The 16,924-nt window shown below is 39.0% G+C and overlaps 4 protein-coding genes across 4 annotated transcripts; all 4 read left to right on the top strand.

The window, feature by feature from the left end:
- Window positions 1–608: 608 nt before the first annotated feature.
- Window positions 609–1,350, top strand: LOC103845481 (60S ribosomal protein L12-3). The gene has a single exon (XM_009122353.3). It carries the CDS (start codon window positions 671–673, stop codon window positions 1,169–1,171), a length of 501 nt encoding a protein of 166 aa, XP_009120601.1. The 5' UTR covers window positions 609–670; the 3' UTR covers window positions 1,172–1,350.
- Window positions 1,351–9,581: 8,231 nt separating this feature from the next.
- On the top strand, window positions 9,582–12,624 carry LOC103845480 (probable aquaporin PIP2-4). The gene is given in 5 exon segments (XM_009122352.3): window positions 9,582–10,126; window positions 10,128–10,294; window positions 10,558–10,708; window positions 10,855–11,140; window positions 11,235–12,624. Coding segments are annotated over 5 exon segments (855 nt in total). The 5' UTR covers window positions 9,582–9,989; the 3' UTR covers window positions 11,349–12,624.
- LOC103845479 lies at window positions 12,600–13,613 on the top strand. The gene has a single exon (XM_009122351.3). The coding sequence runs from the start codon at window positions 12,832–12,834 to the stop codon at window positions 13,273–13,275; it is 444 nt and encodes a 147-aa protein (XP_009120599.1). The 5' UTR covers window positions 12,600–12,831; the 3' UTR covers window positions 13,276–13,613.
- A 192-nt stretch (window positions 13,614–13,805) lies between these two features.
- Window positions 13,806–16,915, top strand: LOC103845478 (protein disulfide isomerase-like 1-4). Its single transcript, XM_009122350.3, has 11 exons — window positions 13,806–14,386; window positions 14,639–14,934; window positions 15,029–15,147; window positions 15,229–15,309; window positions 15,451–15,537; window positions 15,623–15,697; window positions 15,781–15,849; window positions 15,920–16,000; window positions 16,098–16,232; window positions 16,321–16,377; window positions 16,471–16,915. The coding sequence occupies exons 1-11, from the start codon at window positions 13,806–13,808 to the stop codon at window positions 16,678–16,680; spliced, it is 1,791 nt and encodes a 596-aa protein (XP_009120598.1). The 3' UTR covers window positions 16,681–16,915.
- The last annotated feature ends 9 nt before the right edge of the window (window positions 16,916–16,924 follow it).

Genomic DNA, 16,924 nt, shown 5'->3' with positions numbered 1-16,924 from the left:
CATAATTTTTTTGTACGTTTTATACGCCACATAAATCCGGACCGGCACTATATATATATACGTCCATAACTGTTTAATTTTTTTCGATAGATAGATAGATATATAGACAAATATATAGAATGAAGATTTCCATTATAAAGATTCAAAAGCACATAGAGCTGATTTGATGCAAATAGATGTCCACAATTCTAGAGCAAAAACTACAAAAATGATTTGTGCACACACACAAGTGGAGTTATATTGAGCCAATTCCATATCTTAACACTAAGGTTCCTGACAAGAAAATGAAAATGAAAACGAACCCCGTTGGGCTTTTAAATCTAACGAGGCCGTATTCAATTATACAAGAGTATCCATTAACTTTATTGAATAACCAGGCCCATGTAAATTGCATATCTCACGAACATCCACACCATTGAACCGGACCGAAGTAAAGTCGGAGATGATTAAATGAGCGAACGAATCTCATGAATTTCTTGAATCTTGGTTTTAAATCAACCAACGACACTCGGCTTTTGATTTCCGGTTAAGGAACCAAACCGGCACCGGGGGTAATTTCGTTATTTCCATCAAAACCCTAGTTACTGGAGACACTTTATAATTGAGAAACCCTAAAAAAAAGCTGAGAAAGTGAGTGAGTGACAGAGAGAGATAGAAAGATTAAGACAAAATGCCGCCGAAGTTGGACCCATCTCAGATCGTCGACGTCTACGTCCGCGTCACCGGAGGCGAGGTCGGAGCAGCGAGTTCACTCGCCCCTAAGATCGGTCCACTCGGTCTCGCGCCCAAGAAGATCGGAGAAGACATCGCCAAGGAGACGGCGAAAGAGTGGAAAGGCCTGAGAGTCACCGTCAAGCTCACCGTCCAGAATCGTCAAGCCAAGGTCACCGTCGTTCCCTCCGCCGCGGCTCTGGTCATCAAGGCCTTGAAGGAGCCCGAGAGAGACCGCAAGAAGGTGAAGAACATCAAACACAACGGGAACATCTCGTTTGATGACGTCATCGAGATCGCTAAGATCATGCGACCGAGGTCTATCGCCAAGGAGTTGAGCGGGACGGTGAGGGAGATCTTGGGGACTTGCGTCTCCGTGGGGTGCACGGTCGATGGGAGAGACCCGAAGGATCTTCAGGAGGAGATTGTCAGTGGAGACATTGAGGTTCCTAACGAGTGAAAGGTTTCGTTTTGTTGTTGAGTTCTCTTAATGTTTTGTCTTTTCGAGAATTTGTTTTTTTTTGGTATATTATGTTTTCGGTATTGTTATTTTGGAGACGATAGTTTTGGATTTGCACATTTGAACCATTAGAATGTTTCATTTCTATAATCTATCCACTTGGTATTGAAGTGTCTAAATGGTTGATTAGTCATTTCTCGAAAATTATAATCAATTACCCTCCTGGATTTGCTACGAATCTGATAGGGAATTGAAAACAATCTTTGGCCTTGGCTGTTTTAATAGTGTGTTGAATGAACTTTCAGTTACACATGCCCTTTGATGTCTTGTGGATAGTGTGACGATTTTGGTTGTCTCATTTTCTACCTCCTTTAGTAATGATATATATTGTGTGTGTGATGTATTATTCAAATAATGATAATTTTCGAATGCATCAAAAGCTTCAGAATTATAACAAAGATCATTTGAGTCGGTATATAATGCGCAGTGTTCGTTCGCAGTTGCTCTTTAAAGTTACCTTGTATGGCGGGAAATGAAACAGTGTACTTGTCCCTAACATGAGATAGTTCAGTTTGTGCCAGGGTCATAGGGTTTGATTACCTTCTGGTCGGGCTTGTACTTAAAACCGTTGGTTGAATGGTCGGGTATGGTTCTTAGATTGTCCTCGAGTTAATATGACAAGTGGATTTTGTAAAACAATGGTATTTTGTTAATTAGTATTTGCGAAAAAGCAATGGGTTCAAATATCATATAGTTCGAAGTAATCATTATGTAAAACGAGAGATATCAGAAAGGAGATCATTGTATAGACCTACTAACACCAGAATAGTAATGCTTCAATGGTAGTTCAATTGTTAAGAGCCCACTATCAAAGACGCTTATATACTCTGAAATGATCGTCATGCTGCCATACTCTTAAAAAAACATTCATGCTCACATGCATCATTTACATTAAATGGATCTATAAACATACATATATATATATATGTGTGTGTGTGTGTAATGACATAAATGTAATTAGATATATAACATATGCATGCATGTAAGTCCAACATTAATTTAATAATTGGAGAAATTAGGAGAAAAGCAATGGGACATAATGTTATGTGTACATGAGAAATCGTCTGGCAAAGATAATATATATAATAACATGTTCAACGCTGTTCTTATTTTGCATTTCGTGGATATCATTCTTATCATCTTCTCCTCGTTATTTTACATTTTCTTCAGAATCTTAGTAAACCAGGGACGTATTATGATAATGATATTACAAAATCTCTAAAAATGGTGGAATCGAATGCTACTTACTAAGATTTCTAGACATCTTGAATAATAAATGAGATTAGAAAGAGATTTGAGAGGATTATTAAAGAGATTAGAGATTAGAGATTGGATATTAATGAGATTTGGAAATGAGATTAAAGGCTAGAGAGAGAATTCAAAGATGACCAGAGACTTTTTATTATCTTGCTTGAATCTTAATGAAGAGATTATAAAGTTTATATAGAGAGGATACAAGGGTTTTAAGAGCTTGAGAAAGGCTGTCATGGGCTTCTTCCTTTCTGGGCCGAGTACTGTAGCAACAGTCTCAAGTCTGGTGCCTAACTTCTCAAGTCTGGTGCCTTAGCAACAGTCTCAAGTCTGGTGCCTAACTTCTCAAGTCTGGTGCCTTTGATATCCTTCTTTCATATAGCTTGATCTCTTCATCTCAACACTCCCCCTCAAGCTTGACCATGTGGAACAAGTCAAGCTTGGAAGCCATGAGATCTCCCTCATTAAAAACCTCACCAAAGAAAAACCCATTGGGACAAAACTTTGATGAGGGAAAAAGAGTAAAGACCTCATGGTAAGGGGTATTAGTTTCTCTTGCGAAGATCTATGAGTCCCAACCTGATATGGATGGACTCCATAGTCTTTTGCCGCGCAGCCTTAGTGAACACATCAGCCAACTGATCTTCACTCTTGGTGTAGCAAGGTAGAATCACTCCAAGACCAATCATTTGCCTCACCTTGTGGCAATCTACTTCAATGTGCTTGGTTCTCTCATGGAAGACTGAGTTGGAGGCTATGTGGATTGCTGCTTGGTTGTCACAATGCATGGTCATTGGTGTAGCTTGATCAATCTCCAAGTGCTTCAGGATCCCTTTGATCCACACCAACTCGTTGGTAAGCTTCAGCATGGCTCTATACTCAGCTTCTGCACTAGAACATGAAACCACCTTCTGCTTCTTACTCTTCCAAGTAACCAAGTTACCACCAATGAATGTGCAGTAGCCAGTAGTTGATCTCCTATCAGTCCTATCTCCTGCCCAATCTGCATCACAGTAGCCCACCACTTCAGTGCTTCTGTTGCAGCCCATCCACACTCCAAGATCTTGTGTTCCATTCAGGTACAAGAGCACTCTCTCCACCATGTGCCAGTGATGCTCCCTTGGAGCTTGCATATGCTGGCTCACCTGATTCACAGCAAAGCAAATATCAGGTCTAGTGATGGTCAAGTAGATGAGCTTACCCACTAGCTTTCTATAAAGCTTTGGATCATGAAAAGGCTTGCTATCTTCAAGCTCCCCCTCACGTGGCGCCTTGTACCCATCTTCCATGGGCATCTTGGCTGTCTTTCCTCCATAAGCACCTGCATCTTTCAAGAGATCAAGTGTATACTTCCTTTGAGAGATGAACAAACCTTCCTTGGCTCTACACAACTCAATGCCAAGAAAGTATTTCATCTCTCCCAAGTCTTTAATCTCAAAAACAGATTTGAGAAACTCCTTGGTAGCCTTGATACCATCATTATCACTACCAGTGATGATGATATCATCAACATACACAAGGAGAACAACAATACCCAAGGGAGAAGTGAGAGTGAAGAGAGTATGATCAAGCTCACTTTTGCGGAATCCTTTTCCATTCAAAGTAGTGCTCAGCTTGTGGTACCAAGCTCTAGGAGATTGCTTGAGACCATAGATAGCTTTCTTTAGTCTCAATACATTTCCTTTCTTCACCAGATGCTCAAGACCAGGTGGTGGATGCATGTAAACCTCATCTTCTAGCTCTCCTTGAAGAAAGGCATTCTTCACATCCATTTGCCAAAGATCCCACTCGAGATTCACAGCCAAAGAGAGCACAATCCTGATAGTATGGAGCTTAGCAACTGGAGCAAATGTATCAATGTAGTCCTCTCCATATGTTTGAGTGAAACCTCTTGCAACAAGCCTTGTCTTGCGCCTATCTATCTCTCCATTTGGAAGATACTTGATGGTGAAGATCCATCTACTAGAAACAGCTCTCTTCCCTTTTGGCAATGCACTCTCATACCATGTCTCATTCTTGATCATAGCATCACTTTCAGCCTTAACTGAATCTCTCCACTCTTGTATCAGCATTGCCTCTTCATAGCTTCTTGGAACATGACTCTGATCCAAGCTCACTTGAAATGCACAATGCTCTTCTGGATATTGAGCAAAAGAACACACAGCTTGAGAAGAATGTTCCACAGCCTGGGCATTGTAGTACACTCTCGTGTTTACCCATTTGGAAGGCTTCCTATTCCGTGTGCTCCTCCTCAACATGGGACCTTGTACAGGTTCTGGCTCTTCCACATTGTCCTCTTCTTGCGCATCATCTCCACTAGCCTCAGCTCCTCCTTGATGATTCACAGGCTCCACACCTTGATCACCACTAGCCTCAGCTTCTCCTTGATGATTCATAGGCTCCACACCTTGATCACCACTCTGATCATGAGAACTAGAACTCTCTTGACCACTTGAACTACTCTCTCCCATCCCTTGGTTAAGAGTCTCTGATTCATTCCCCCCCTCATGATCAAGAGTAGGAACATGAACTCCATCAGTAACTGGTGCACTCACTGGTGCACTTTCGTGACCTCCATTTGTTGTTGTAGTAGGCGCATCCCTTGGTGCACTACCACCTCCTTGGTTCACATTGATACCAAGATTCTCCAGTATAGTTCTCAAGACTGTTGCTCTATCTGAAGCCAAATCTTTCAGATCTTCTTGGTTCTTCTCTTCAAAATACCCTCTTTCCTCCACAAACTTCACTTCTCTAGAGATCATCACTCTCCTAGTGTCTTCATCATAGCACTTGTACCCTTTCTGGCTGGTAGAGTATCCAATAAACATAGCCTTGGAGCTCCTTGCTTCTAGCTTATTTCTCAACTCACCAGGAACCATTACATAGCATAAGCACCCAAAGACCTTGAGATGTGAGAGAACTGGCTTGTACTTGTTGAGCACCTCAAATGGCGACTTCCCTTGTAGCACAAGAGTAGGTGTCCTGTTGATCAAGTAGCAAGCAGTAACGACAGCATCACTCCAGAATCTCTTTGGGACATTGGCTTGAAACATCAAGGACCTAGCGACCTCCATCAAATGTCTGTTCTTCCTCTCAGCCACACCGTTTTGTTGAGGAGTGTATGGACAGCTAGTTTGGTGAAGAATCCCACTGCCAGATAGGTGTTGCTTGAATGCATTGCTTATGTACTCTCCTCCATTATCAGACCTGAAAACTTTAATCTTGGCATGATATTGGTTAATCACATAAGTTTGAAAGTTTCTAAATGCATCAAGCACCCTATCTTTGGTTGGAATTAAAGTTAACCAGGTGTATTTGGATTTTTCATCAATGAAAGTGACATAATACTTCTGATTTTCCCTAGATAAGCAGGGAGCTGTCCAAACATCCGAGTGAACAAGATCAAAGCAATTTTCATAAATAGTAGAAGAGTTTGGAAAAACAGTTTTACAATGCTTGCCTAAAATACAAGCTTCACAATCATTATTCTCAAAAGAAACACCTGGCAACATCAGTTTTAAAGCTTTATTATGAGGGTGTCCTAGTCTAGCATGCCACAATGCATTCTTGCTTAGACTAGTAGAAGCAGAAAAAAAGGAACAACTAAATTTTGAACTAGGAGCAGAGAAGCTCAAATTCTCTAGCACATAAAGATCTCCCTTGGTAACTCCACTTCCAAGCACCTTATGGCTTTCAATATCCTGAAATTTTACACTGTTAGGGCTGAAAATGACATTACAATTCAGATCAGTAGCACACTTCTTAACTGAAAGAAGATTAGAAGTAAAATCAGGCATATAAAGCGCTTTGGAATCTTTATCAAATAGCTTGAGCTCTCCTATTCCTTTAATAGGAATTTTAGCACCATTGGCTATCATCACATTACCATGAGCAGGTTCAATGTTGTTAATCAATCTAGTGTCACTTATCATGTGATGAGATGCACCAGAATCAACAATGAGAGGCTTATATGAACTAGATGTGGAGTTAGCTAGATGCGCTAGTATACTAGAGGGCTTATATGCATGGGCAGAATCATATGCATGATCAATCCTATCAAAGATACCCTTTCTAAGATGATTATACATGTCAAATGAGTCCTCTAGTAACCTATCAGTTCTAGCAATCATAGAAGCTCCATGAGAGTATGCAAGGGTGTTACCATGTTCCTTGAAGAGCTTGATGAGAACATCCAAGTCTGATCTCTTCAAGTATTCATCACCACTAGTGCTGCCTCTAGAACTAGGACCACCAGTATAAGCCACCAAAGACTTCCCATTATCCATCTCTCCAGCCTGTTCCTTGCTTGCACCACCACCACTACTCTCCACCATGTGAGCTTTGGCCTCTTTGAACTTGGCTGGCTTCAAATGAGGATGTAGGATCCAGCATTGGCTCTTCTTGTGGCCTTGCTTCTTGCAGTGATCACAACTCCCACCAAACTTCTCATACTTGCCATGGATGGCCTTGTTAGCTTGTGCAAGTTCTCCCTGATCTCCTTGAGCTTGCGCTGCTTGATTTGCCAAAGCTAGCTCCTTTCCCTTCTTGTTAAATAGCTCCATGTTCCCATATTCCTTTTGGATCCTAGCACACACCTCTTCTAGGTTAGGTAGAGTCTCATCTCTCAACATGTGCTGAATGAACCCTCCATATGCTGGATTCAAAGTGAGAAGCAGTCCAAAGACTTTATCCTGCTCCCTTCTCTTGTTAAGCTCCATTGGATCAATGGTATTTGGCCTCAAATCTCTAGTTCAGACCACAGTGCTCTGTACTTGCCCAAATGCTTCTCAAAGTCCATATCTTCTTGTACTAGACTATTGAGAGCTTGCTTCACCTCAAAGACCCTGTTGAGATTTGAGGTGTTTCCATAGATTTGCTTCAATGTATCCCAAAGTTCTTTAGCTGTATCACAGTAGCTATAAGCATCCATCAAGTTCTGATCCAAGGAGGCAAGAAGAGCATTAATCACCATACAATCAGCTTGTTGCCATTTATCATAGGCAGTCTCACTTTCGTCCTCTTCTTCCTCCTTTTCTTTGATCTCTTGCTTTGGAATCACACTGGATGTGAGATGTTTGAGCAATCCCTTGCCTCCAATAGCATTCCTGGCCATCCTAGACCACACAAGGTAGTTGTTTCCCTTGAACTTGGTAGCAATCTTCATGTAGACTCCACCACTATCTTCCATCTTTCAAAAAGCTTCAATCTTGACTCTAGTAACCCACTAGCTTGAAAAGACTTGAACTTTTTCACTTAGATCCTTAAGAACACCTCAAAGACCTCTCAGTTTGTACACAAAAGCACCAATACACTTCAAAGACTTGACCTTTAAGCTTGAACACGGAGCTGAGCTCTCCAAACCACCAAAGAAACCAGCTTTAGGCTAGTTCTTCAGTAAAAACACCAACAGAAACTTTCTTGAGATTTTCAAAGATCTAGCCTTGGATAATCTCAAGAACACTCAAGAACTCAAGAACATTCACCCAGGCTCTGATACCATAAGATTTCTAGATATCTTGAATAATAAATGAGATTAGAAAGAGATTTGAGAGGATTATTAAAGAGATTAGAGATTAGAGATTGGAGATTAATGAGATTTGGAAATGAGATTAAAGGCTAGAGAGAGAATTCAAAGATGACCAGAGACTTTTTATTATCTTGCTTGAATCTTAATGAAGAGATTATAAAGTTTATATAGAGAGGATACAGGGGTTTTAAGAGCTTGAGAAAGGCTGTCATGGGCTTCTTCCTTTCTGGGCCGAGTACTGTAGCAACAGTCTCAAGTCTGGTGCCTAACTTCTCAAGTCTGGTGCCTTAGCAACAGTCTCAAGTCTGGTGCCTAACTTCTCAAGTCTGGTGCCTTTGATATCCTTCTTTCATATAGCTTGATCTCTTCATCTCAACACTTACGTAATTTGTTTTTGTATTACTTCTTTAAATTTTTGCATGAAAATGAAATACAACTTTTTAACGTGGGTGGGATGAGACTTTGCTTGTTCACTGAACAAAAATTAAGTGCAGAAAATTCTTGCGCACTAAAATGCACTTCCGAAAAAGCGCATCTTTCTTAATATGCTAATTAGTTACATAAACTTTACAAGATTCCTATTTCCTCATTTTATGTGAAACTTTATGTCATATATGTATACTACATAGTAATTATTTTATAAGCTAGCTAGCTCTATCCCCGTTATGTCACATGGAGTATATGAATACATGATCAGTCTAACTTAAAAAACTGCAAGTATTGTGACGACGTTGATATAGACTCGCCGGACCCAATTCGGTGCCAGTATACGAAACGTTAAAGATAAACATATCTTAAAAAAAAAATTCAAAAAAACAAAAATATATCTTAAAATTATGTTTCGAGTTTAATTTCCATACATCTAAGTCATCTTCGTTGGGCCACGTAGTTAATTAGTAAAACATTATGGATTGTTCGCCATAACATATAGTTTGATAATCTTGTTAAACCGTATAATTCAAATATATTTTATGCATAATTTTCATTTTTTCATTTTATGCAACATGCTGGACTACTTATAAAGAAAATTAATAAGGATGTGAAATTTGACGTTGTAACAACTGAAAATACTAAATTAAGGGTTCAACTTTAATTATTACAAACACAGGTACATTTCTAAATCGAGGGTTGGTTGGACGGCTTAAAACAAGTTTATCTTCCCCTAATCATGCAGTTTTAAGACAGCTTGGAGTCTCTGACCTGTAACTAAGTAATTCGGAAAATGTACGTATAATATGCAAAATATTGAATTGAAGAAACATCGATCTCTGACATAGAGTAGTGGAGACTGGCGACAGGGGATTGGATATATATACGAATATGAGTAGTCAGTCTGAACTATCTTGCTTTACCTTGCAATGTATATTCGCTTTACGATGATTTTTTAAAGTTTCGGATTAGGCTAGTAATTTTGTGTTTGGTTGGGATCAGTCTTTTTACCATAAAACTATTTGACCTCACTCCCAAGCAATGTCAGAACTAAAAGTGAGCTATGGTTTAACCTCGTTTTGGAAAGACCATCAAAACTCCACTAGACTACTTACGTTTCATTGTTTAGCCCAACACACCCAATTTTTCTTTAAGAAAAGGTTGATATATAAGCAAACGTTGTTTCAAAAAAAAAAGAAAAAAAAAAGCAAATGTAAAAATCTAAAAGTAAGATTATATGCCAATCATTCCTTTATATAGTAATAGTTACAAACATAATGGCAAAGTTGAGATGTTTCTCATAATACCATGCACCAGCTCATTTGAGGCATATACGGATTAGATAAGATTCCTTTCGTAATTATTTCCAAACCTAACAAAATTATAAATTATAAATGATCCGTCTTATAATTTACTTATACCAAACCTTTTCACAGTCTCTGACTCTCTGTCTGTATATATATACACACAATTAAATCCAAGAGCTACAACAAACATTAAAACTCATCAATCTCTTCCTCTATATCTCTCTCATCCTCATCATCTTTGGTCATGGCAAAGGACTTGGAGGTGCAAGAGGGCGGAGCAACGGCGGCGAGAGATTATGTTGATCCTCCTCCCGCTCCATTGTTGGACATGGAGGAGTTTGGGAAGTGGTCGCTCTACAGAGCGGTCATAGCTGAGTTTGTGGACACTTCTCTTCCTTTACGTCTCAGTCCTCACCGTAATCGGGTACAAAGCTCAGACCGACGCAAACGCCGGAGGAGTTGACTGCGGCGGCGTTGGAATATTGGGGATTGCATGGGCTTTCGGTGGAATGATTTTTGTTCTCGTTTACTGTACCGCCGGTGTCTCCGGTAAGTTTATACAAAACGTTTCAGTCACGCTACATATATTGTCACGTAACAAAAAAGTTAGAATATTGTATATTTACGAAACAAATAAACCAAAATAATTCTAAGGTATATTAGTTTTTTTACATCATTCTACGTATAGTCGTATATTAGTTAGAGATGGTGAATCCAAGTTTGGTATGAATTACTTTGGTTCAGCTTATCTAAATTAAAATACAAGCATAATTACAATTTGAGTTAATCTTGTGTGTTATTTACCTTTGAAGGTGGTCATATAAATCCGGCTGTGACGTTCGGATTGTTCTTAGCTAGAAAAGTGTCATTGGTGCGGACAGTGTTATACATTGTGGCTCAGTGCCTTGGTGCTATCTGCGGTTGCGGTCTGGTCAAAGCATTCCAAAGTTCTTACTACACCAGGTTCCATCATGTCCATTCATTCTGATCAGTAATTAAAATAAATCGATTTAGAAGCCAATCAATTGTATATGTATAATTATAAGCATGCATGTTAATATATATGATTACGATGTTTTATTAACGACCAAAATTGTGAATAACATTAGATATGGAGGTGGAGCCAACGAGCTAGCTGACGGCTACAACAAAGGAACCGGACTCGGTGCGGAGATCATCGGAACATTTGTCCTAGTCTACACCGTTTTCTCGGCCACAGATCCCAAGCGAAGTGCACGTGACTCTCACATTCCAGTTTTGGCGCCACTTCCCATTGGGTTTGCCGTCTTCATGGTTCACTTAGCCACCATTCCCATCACCGGAACAGGAATCAACCCGGCCCGTAGCTTGGGAGCTGCAGTTATCTACAACCAAGAAAAGGCCTGGGATGACCAAGTACGTCATTAACTGTTTTCATTTGGACACAATTTTCTATATAAAAAGTGAAACTAATGATGTTTTATTATATGATGTTTGTTCAATTAAACAGTGGATTTTTTGGGTGGGACCAATGATCGGAGCAGCAGCAGCTGCGTTATACCATCAGTTTGTTCTAAGAGCGGCTGGTATTAAAAGTCTTGGCTCCTTTAGGAGCTCTGCTTAATTTTAGTTGTCTGAATAATCTTCAATAAAAAATGATGATTACCAGCAGTAAAAGAAAGTTACATCTATCCCATCTTTTATTTATTTTGTGTTCTGTTTTAAAAAAAAAAAAATTAAATTTCATGGAATTTCCCATTGGTTGTACATGCGGTTTTAATTAATGTTGCTTTACGATAACTCTCGATCTCGCTTTATATCATTTCGTAGAGTTAACTTTGATTCTGCATTGATTCTATTTCTCTTGGGAATCAACAAGAAAAACTCACTTTTCCTCTATTTTCATAACTTTCTCAATACACAAACGCTTAACCATTTAAAAATACTCCCAACAACGAGGACAAAACATCGTTTGTCCCTTTGGATATGCATATCATGTTAGTGATTATACAGTTCTCAACAACTTGTAGCTGTCTATCTGATAACAAATATACAGACTGAGTTATGTGATTCCTCATCAGGCTCCTCATCTTACATATGATTTGGTCAGATACCTAATCGGTTAGAAAGATGGTTGGTTTATTAGCGGGAACTGAGTGTTATGTTTTGTAGTTGTAGTAATGAATCCGATAGAATACTTATTTGTAGGATTTGGGAAACAGGCTTGGACTTGTTACTAGAAGACTTATAAGTTATAACTGGTTAGAGTTTGTTTGTATTGAGAAAATTTTGCTTTAAGATAAGTCTCACTTTTATCTTTTCCTAGAGTTAACGTTAATTTTGTTTCAATCATATTTTCTCTTTGAAAATCAACAGATGTCACGTATGTTTACAATATTATCCAGACATAAGGAGAACACACTTTATTTCTATATAATAATATTGCTAACAAAAGAACTTTCTATTTACTTTCCAGCACCATATTAATGTCAACTATGGATTGAAAACAAGAGCAGTTCGAAAATGAAACAATACAAACCTTAAAGTGTGGACCCGATTAATAATTTCCCTTTTCTTAGTGACTAGTGTTTATAAATTCCATTGCGGTTCCTTCAAGCTAACAAACTCTTCATGCATTCTTTGCCACTAATCTTACCCCAATAATATTGAAACTATAGGACAAACCTTATGGGCGTATATGTTCTAAAATGATTTAGTCCATATATCAATATATAAACAAAGTAAATTTCAACGGTGTTGAACCAATGAACTACTACAAATGTTTATTTCCTGTAATTTTTAAGCAAGTACTATCAACACTTGTATTAGAGGGAAATTATATAATCTTTTTTTTTTATCAAAGAGGGAAATTATATAATCTAAAGAATGAAATTTACAAACAAGAGAACTGCATTAGCCAAAGTGGGGTTTTCACGACTTATCTTCATTTAATTTTAAAAGAACAATTTCTTCTTTTGTTATTGTACAATCATACAAATTTGCACTTCAAGCAACAACTATCTTTTCTGTAAACCAACCTTATAAAGTCCCAAAACACACACACACACAAACAAAACAAAGGTTCAAGAGAAGAAAAAGAAAACAGCATGACACACCTAACTCATTCTTTGCCCTTCTTCTTCTCCTGCTTGTCTATGCTTCTATGTTTGTCCACTGCAGGAAGCAGACCTGCTCATGGTCCAGCTTATCTAAACCCCTATGCTTTCTCTCCCGAAGCTTACGATTTCTTTCACCCAAAAGCATCACTTCCTAACAATATTCCACCAAGAGACTCGCCTTCTTCGTCTTCACTTTCACCTTCACCATCACCTTCAAAGGCCTCTAATGTAGAAACAGATACACAAGGAAGTAAATTTTCATCAGAAGAGCACACGAATGAGAGTATCAGAGAAGAAGAAGGACGAGGAGAAACCGTTGGAATAGTGTTAGGCGTTTCTTTCGCGGCTTTTGTTTTGATGGGAGCTTACTTTGTGATCAAGAAACGACGAGCAAATAGAACCCGCACGATTGTAATCCAGTCTAATGCTTGAATTAACCAAAAAAACATTATTTAAAGATTTTGTCAAATTGCTACTTGTGTGATTCCTATGCAGTATCACCCTGATGCAAAATGTTAGCAAATCACTAAAACTTCAAATCTTTGTTATCAACCGTTCACCTCATTATGCTAAGTGGGCTGGATTAATGAGCTTTAGTTTCTATTAAAGATGTAAAAATGGGCTTCAAACAACATTATCTTTGCCCCATTTTACGCTTGCAGAGAACTGCCGACAAAAAAATAATACTACTACATACATTTTTTTTTTGTTAAATGTATAAACCTTATTTGGATTTTTAATTGGTGTCAGAAAAATAATTAATTTATTGAGTTTGGATCCAGTTACTATATTTTGGTGAACCTATTTAATTAGATCGTATAGTAAGCAAAACGAAATAATTACTTTCCATAATAAATCAACAAAAACGACGTCGTAGGAGGAGTCAGCTAAGTATTGTGTAGTAGTTGGATTTGGATCTCAACTTCTCAGTCCGATCACAGTTTCAGACAGTCGCACTAAAAATGGCGTTCCGCGTTTTCCTCCTCCTCTCTCTCACCGCTCTTCTCATTTTCTCCGCCGTTTCTCCATCTTTCTCTACCTCCGACGTCGACGATGAAGATCTCAGCTTCCTCGAAGACCCCAAAGAAGAACACGACCCCACCAAGCCACTCACCTCCACCGAATCCGAACTCGACGAGTTCAACGAAGGAGAAGAAGAAGATCCCGAGATGTACGAAGGCGACGACGAAGAAGAAGGAGAAGATCTCTCCGATCTAGGCAATCCAGACTCAGATCCGTTCCCAACGCCGGACGTTGACGAGAAAGACGTCGTGGTCGTCAAAGAGCGTAACTTCACAGACGTGATCGAGAACAACCAGTACGTTATGGTCGAGTTCTACGCTCCGTGGTGCGGTCATTGCCAGTCTCTTGCTCCTGAGTACGCAGCGGCCGCGACTGAGCTTAAAGGAGACGGCGTCGTTTTGGCTAAGATTGATGCAACGGAGGAGAACGAGCTTGCTCATCAGTATAGTGTTCAGGGCTTCCCTACCATTCTCTTCTTCGTAGATGGAGAGCACAAGCCTTACACTGGAGGCAGGACCAAGTAAGTCTAATCTCGATAAAGTTCAAATCTTTAGTGTGAATTGTATTGAAAGTTCAAATCTTTATTGTGATTTCTACTGAAAGTTCAAATCTTTAGTGTGAGTTCTACTGAAAGTCCAAATCTGTAGTGTGAATTGTATTGAAAGTTCAAATCTTTAGTGTGAATTGTAGGAAAGTTCAAATCTTTAGTGTGTTTTTGTATTGATGTGGCGTGTGTTGGATCTGATTAAAGCTTTGCTGCTTTGTGATGTAGAGACACAATTGTGACGTGGGTGAAGAAGAAGATAGGTCCTAGTGTGTATAACTTGACGACGTTAGATGACGCTGAGAAAGTGTTGACTTCTGGGAACAAAGTCGTCTTGGGTTACTTGAACTCTTTGGTGGGTGTTGAGCACGACCAGCTTGCTGCTGCTTCCAAAGCTGAAGACGATGTGAACTTCTATCAGACAGTGAACCCTGATGTTGCCAAGTTGTTCCATATTGATCCGGAGGCTAAACGTCCTGCCGTTGTTTTAGTTAAGAGAGAAGCGGAGAAGATTAGCCATTTTGGTTGGTTCTTTAAATCTTTGTATAAACTTTGGTTTAGTGGTATTGTTTATTTGGCTCTGCTTATTGTGTGTTTTGGGTTATTATGAATCTGCAGATGGGGAGTTTGTTAAGTCTGATCTAGCTAGCTTTGTGTCTGCCAACAAGCTTCCTTTGGTCTCTGTTTTCACCAGAGAGAGTGCACCGGAGATTTTCGAGAGTGCAATCAAGAAGCAGGTGTGTCAAATGTTTTCTTAGTGAGACTCTTCAGTTCTAAAAGATGGGTTACTAACATGAAAGTACATGTTCTCTCTACAGATTTTGTTGTTTGTAACACAAAATGGATCTGAAAAGGTTCTTCCAGAGTTTGAAGAAGCAGCAAAATCATTTAAAGGAAAGGTAAGAACATAGGTCTTTCCAGGTTTCAACTCTGGTTTTTATTGATATTCTTTTTCTTTAGCATCAAGACAAGCACATGAAACTGGCTATATATCTTGGTAAGGTTACTTCTAAGAAGCGTTTGTTTGTTTGTTGGAACAGCTCATCTTTGTATCTGTGGATCTGGATAATGAGGATTATGGGAAGCCAGTTGCTGAATACTTTGGTGTGTCTGGAAATGGTCCTAAAGTAAGTCCTTTCTTTTGTTCTATCTATCTTAAGTCCTAGATCGTTTTGGCTAAAATGCATCTCTATTGTTGGTATGCGTGTGTAGCTTATTGCCTACACAGGAAATGAAGATCCTAAGAAACACTTCTTCGATGGTGAAATCAAGTCGGATAAAATTAAGGTATCTCTTCAAAGTTCTTTCACTTGTAATATAAGAGACTTTACTGGCTAGATTGTTTGTTTAAAATGTTAAATTTCTTACAGACATTCGCGGAAGAGTTCTTGAGCGACAAGCTAAAGCCTTTCTACAAGTCAGACCCTATTCCTGAGAAGGTAAAGCCTGTCTTCATCTTATCATTCAATCCCATCGTTGACGCTGGACTTAACTTTTTGGTGCATACAGAATGATGGAGATGTGAAAATCGTGGTGGGAGATAACTTTGATGACATTGTCCTGGACGAGTCTAAGGATGTTCTTCTCGAGGTACTATTGCATGCAGTACCATAGTCCGTTAGATAAACCTGTATGGATTTCATGTTTTTCCCATTTTTTATTTTATTTTATTTAACATGAAACTTAGGTCTATGCACCATGGTGTGGCCATTGCCAAGCACTTGAGCCAATGTATAACAAGCTTGCTAAACATTTACGAGAAATTGACTCTCTTGTCATAGCCAAGATGGATGGAACAACCAATGAACATCCCAAGGCAAAGGTAAAATTATTTAATGAAATGTATCAAAACCTTCTTTGTTCAATATCTTCTATGTGTAGAGAGCCTCAAGAGTTGATTTTCTTTGCAGGCAGAAGGCTTCCCTACAATTCTCTTCTTCCCTGCAGGAAACAAGACCGCAGAACCGGTAAGTTCTGCTCTCTGCTGCCTGCATAGGTTGTCTTCTTCGTAAACTCCCTCTAAAAACAGAACTTTTTTTGTTTCGTTGTGTGTGGGGCAGATAACGGTAGATACAGACCGCACTGTGGTTGCATTCTACAAGTTTTTGAGGAAACACGCAACCATCCCGTTCAAACTGGAGAAACCTGCTGCATCAACTGAATCTCCTAAAACTGCCAAGTCCACACCAAAAGTAGAAACTACTGAGACCAAAGGAAATCCTCAAAGCACCACAAAGAGTACCGAAAGTGATTTGAAGGACGAGTTGTAATCTTGAACCTGAGCAAAGGATATGAGTTATACAATTACGTCTCCTTCCTTAAGTTATATTTGTCTGATCAGAATTGTTTTATCACGAGTTTTGGACTAGAGAATGATGGAGACTTTTGAGTTACTTTAGTATTGAGAAAGACAGTTTAAACTCATTTGATATGGTTTGTAGAACTGTAACACAATGAAATAAGTGACACAATAAAATAAATAAAATCTTTCCGTGTGATCTTAAAGTTTCTAAC

This window comes from Brassica rapa, chromosome A10 (genome assembly GCF_000309985.2).
Source record: "Brassica rapa cultivar Chiifu-401-42 chromosome A10, CAAS_Brap_v3.01, whole genome shotgun sequence".
NCBI classification, from domain to species: domain Eukaryota; kingdom Viridiplantae; phylum Streptophyta; class Magnoliopsida; order Brassicales; family Brassicaceae; genus Brassica; species Brassica rapa.
The sequence above is the reverse complement of the archived record's forward strand: the minus strand, read 5'-3'. Positions and strand labels throughout refer to the sequence as shown.

Bases quoted from the DNA above. Each gene is read 5' to 3' on its own strand.
- LOC103845479 (XM_009122351.3), top strand. From the start codon at position 12,832: ATGACACACCTAACTCATTCTTTGCCCTTCTTCTTCTCCTGCTTGTCT.
- LOC103845481 (XM_009122353.3), top strand. From the start codon at position 671: ATGCCGCCGAAGTTGGACCCATCTCAGATCGTCGACGTCTACGTCCGC.
- LOC103845478 (XM_009122350.3), top strand. From the start codon at position 13,806: ATGGCGTTCCGCGTTTTCCTCCTCCTCTCTCTCACCGCTCTTCTCATT. The intron at 15,538-15,622 runs GTAAGTCCTTTC...ATGCGTGTGTAG, and splicing joins TGTCTGGAAATGGTCCTAAA to CTTATTGCCTACACAGGAAA. The intron at 16,378-16,470 runs GTAAGTTCTGCT...TGTGTGGGGCAG, and splicing joins GAAACAAGACCGCAGAACCG to ATAACGGTAGATACAGACCG.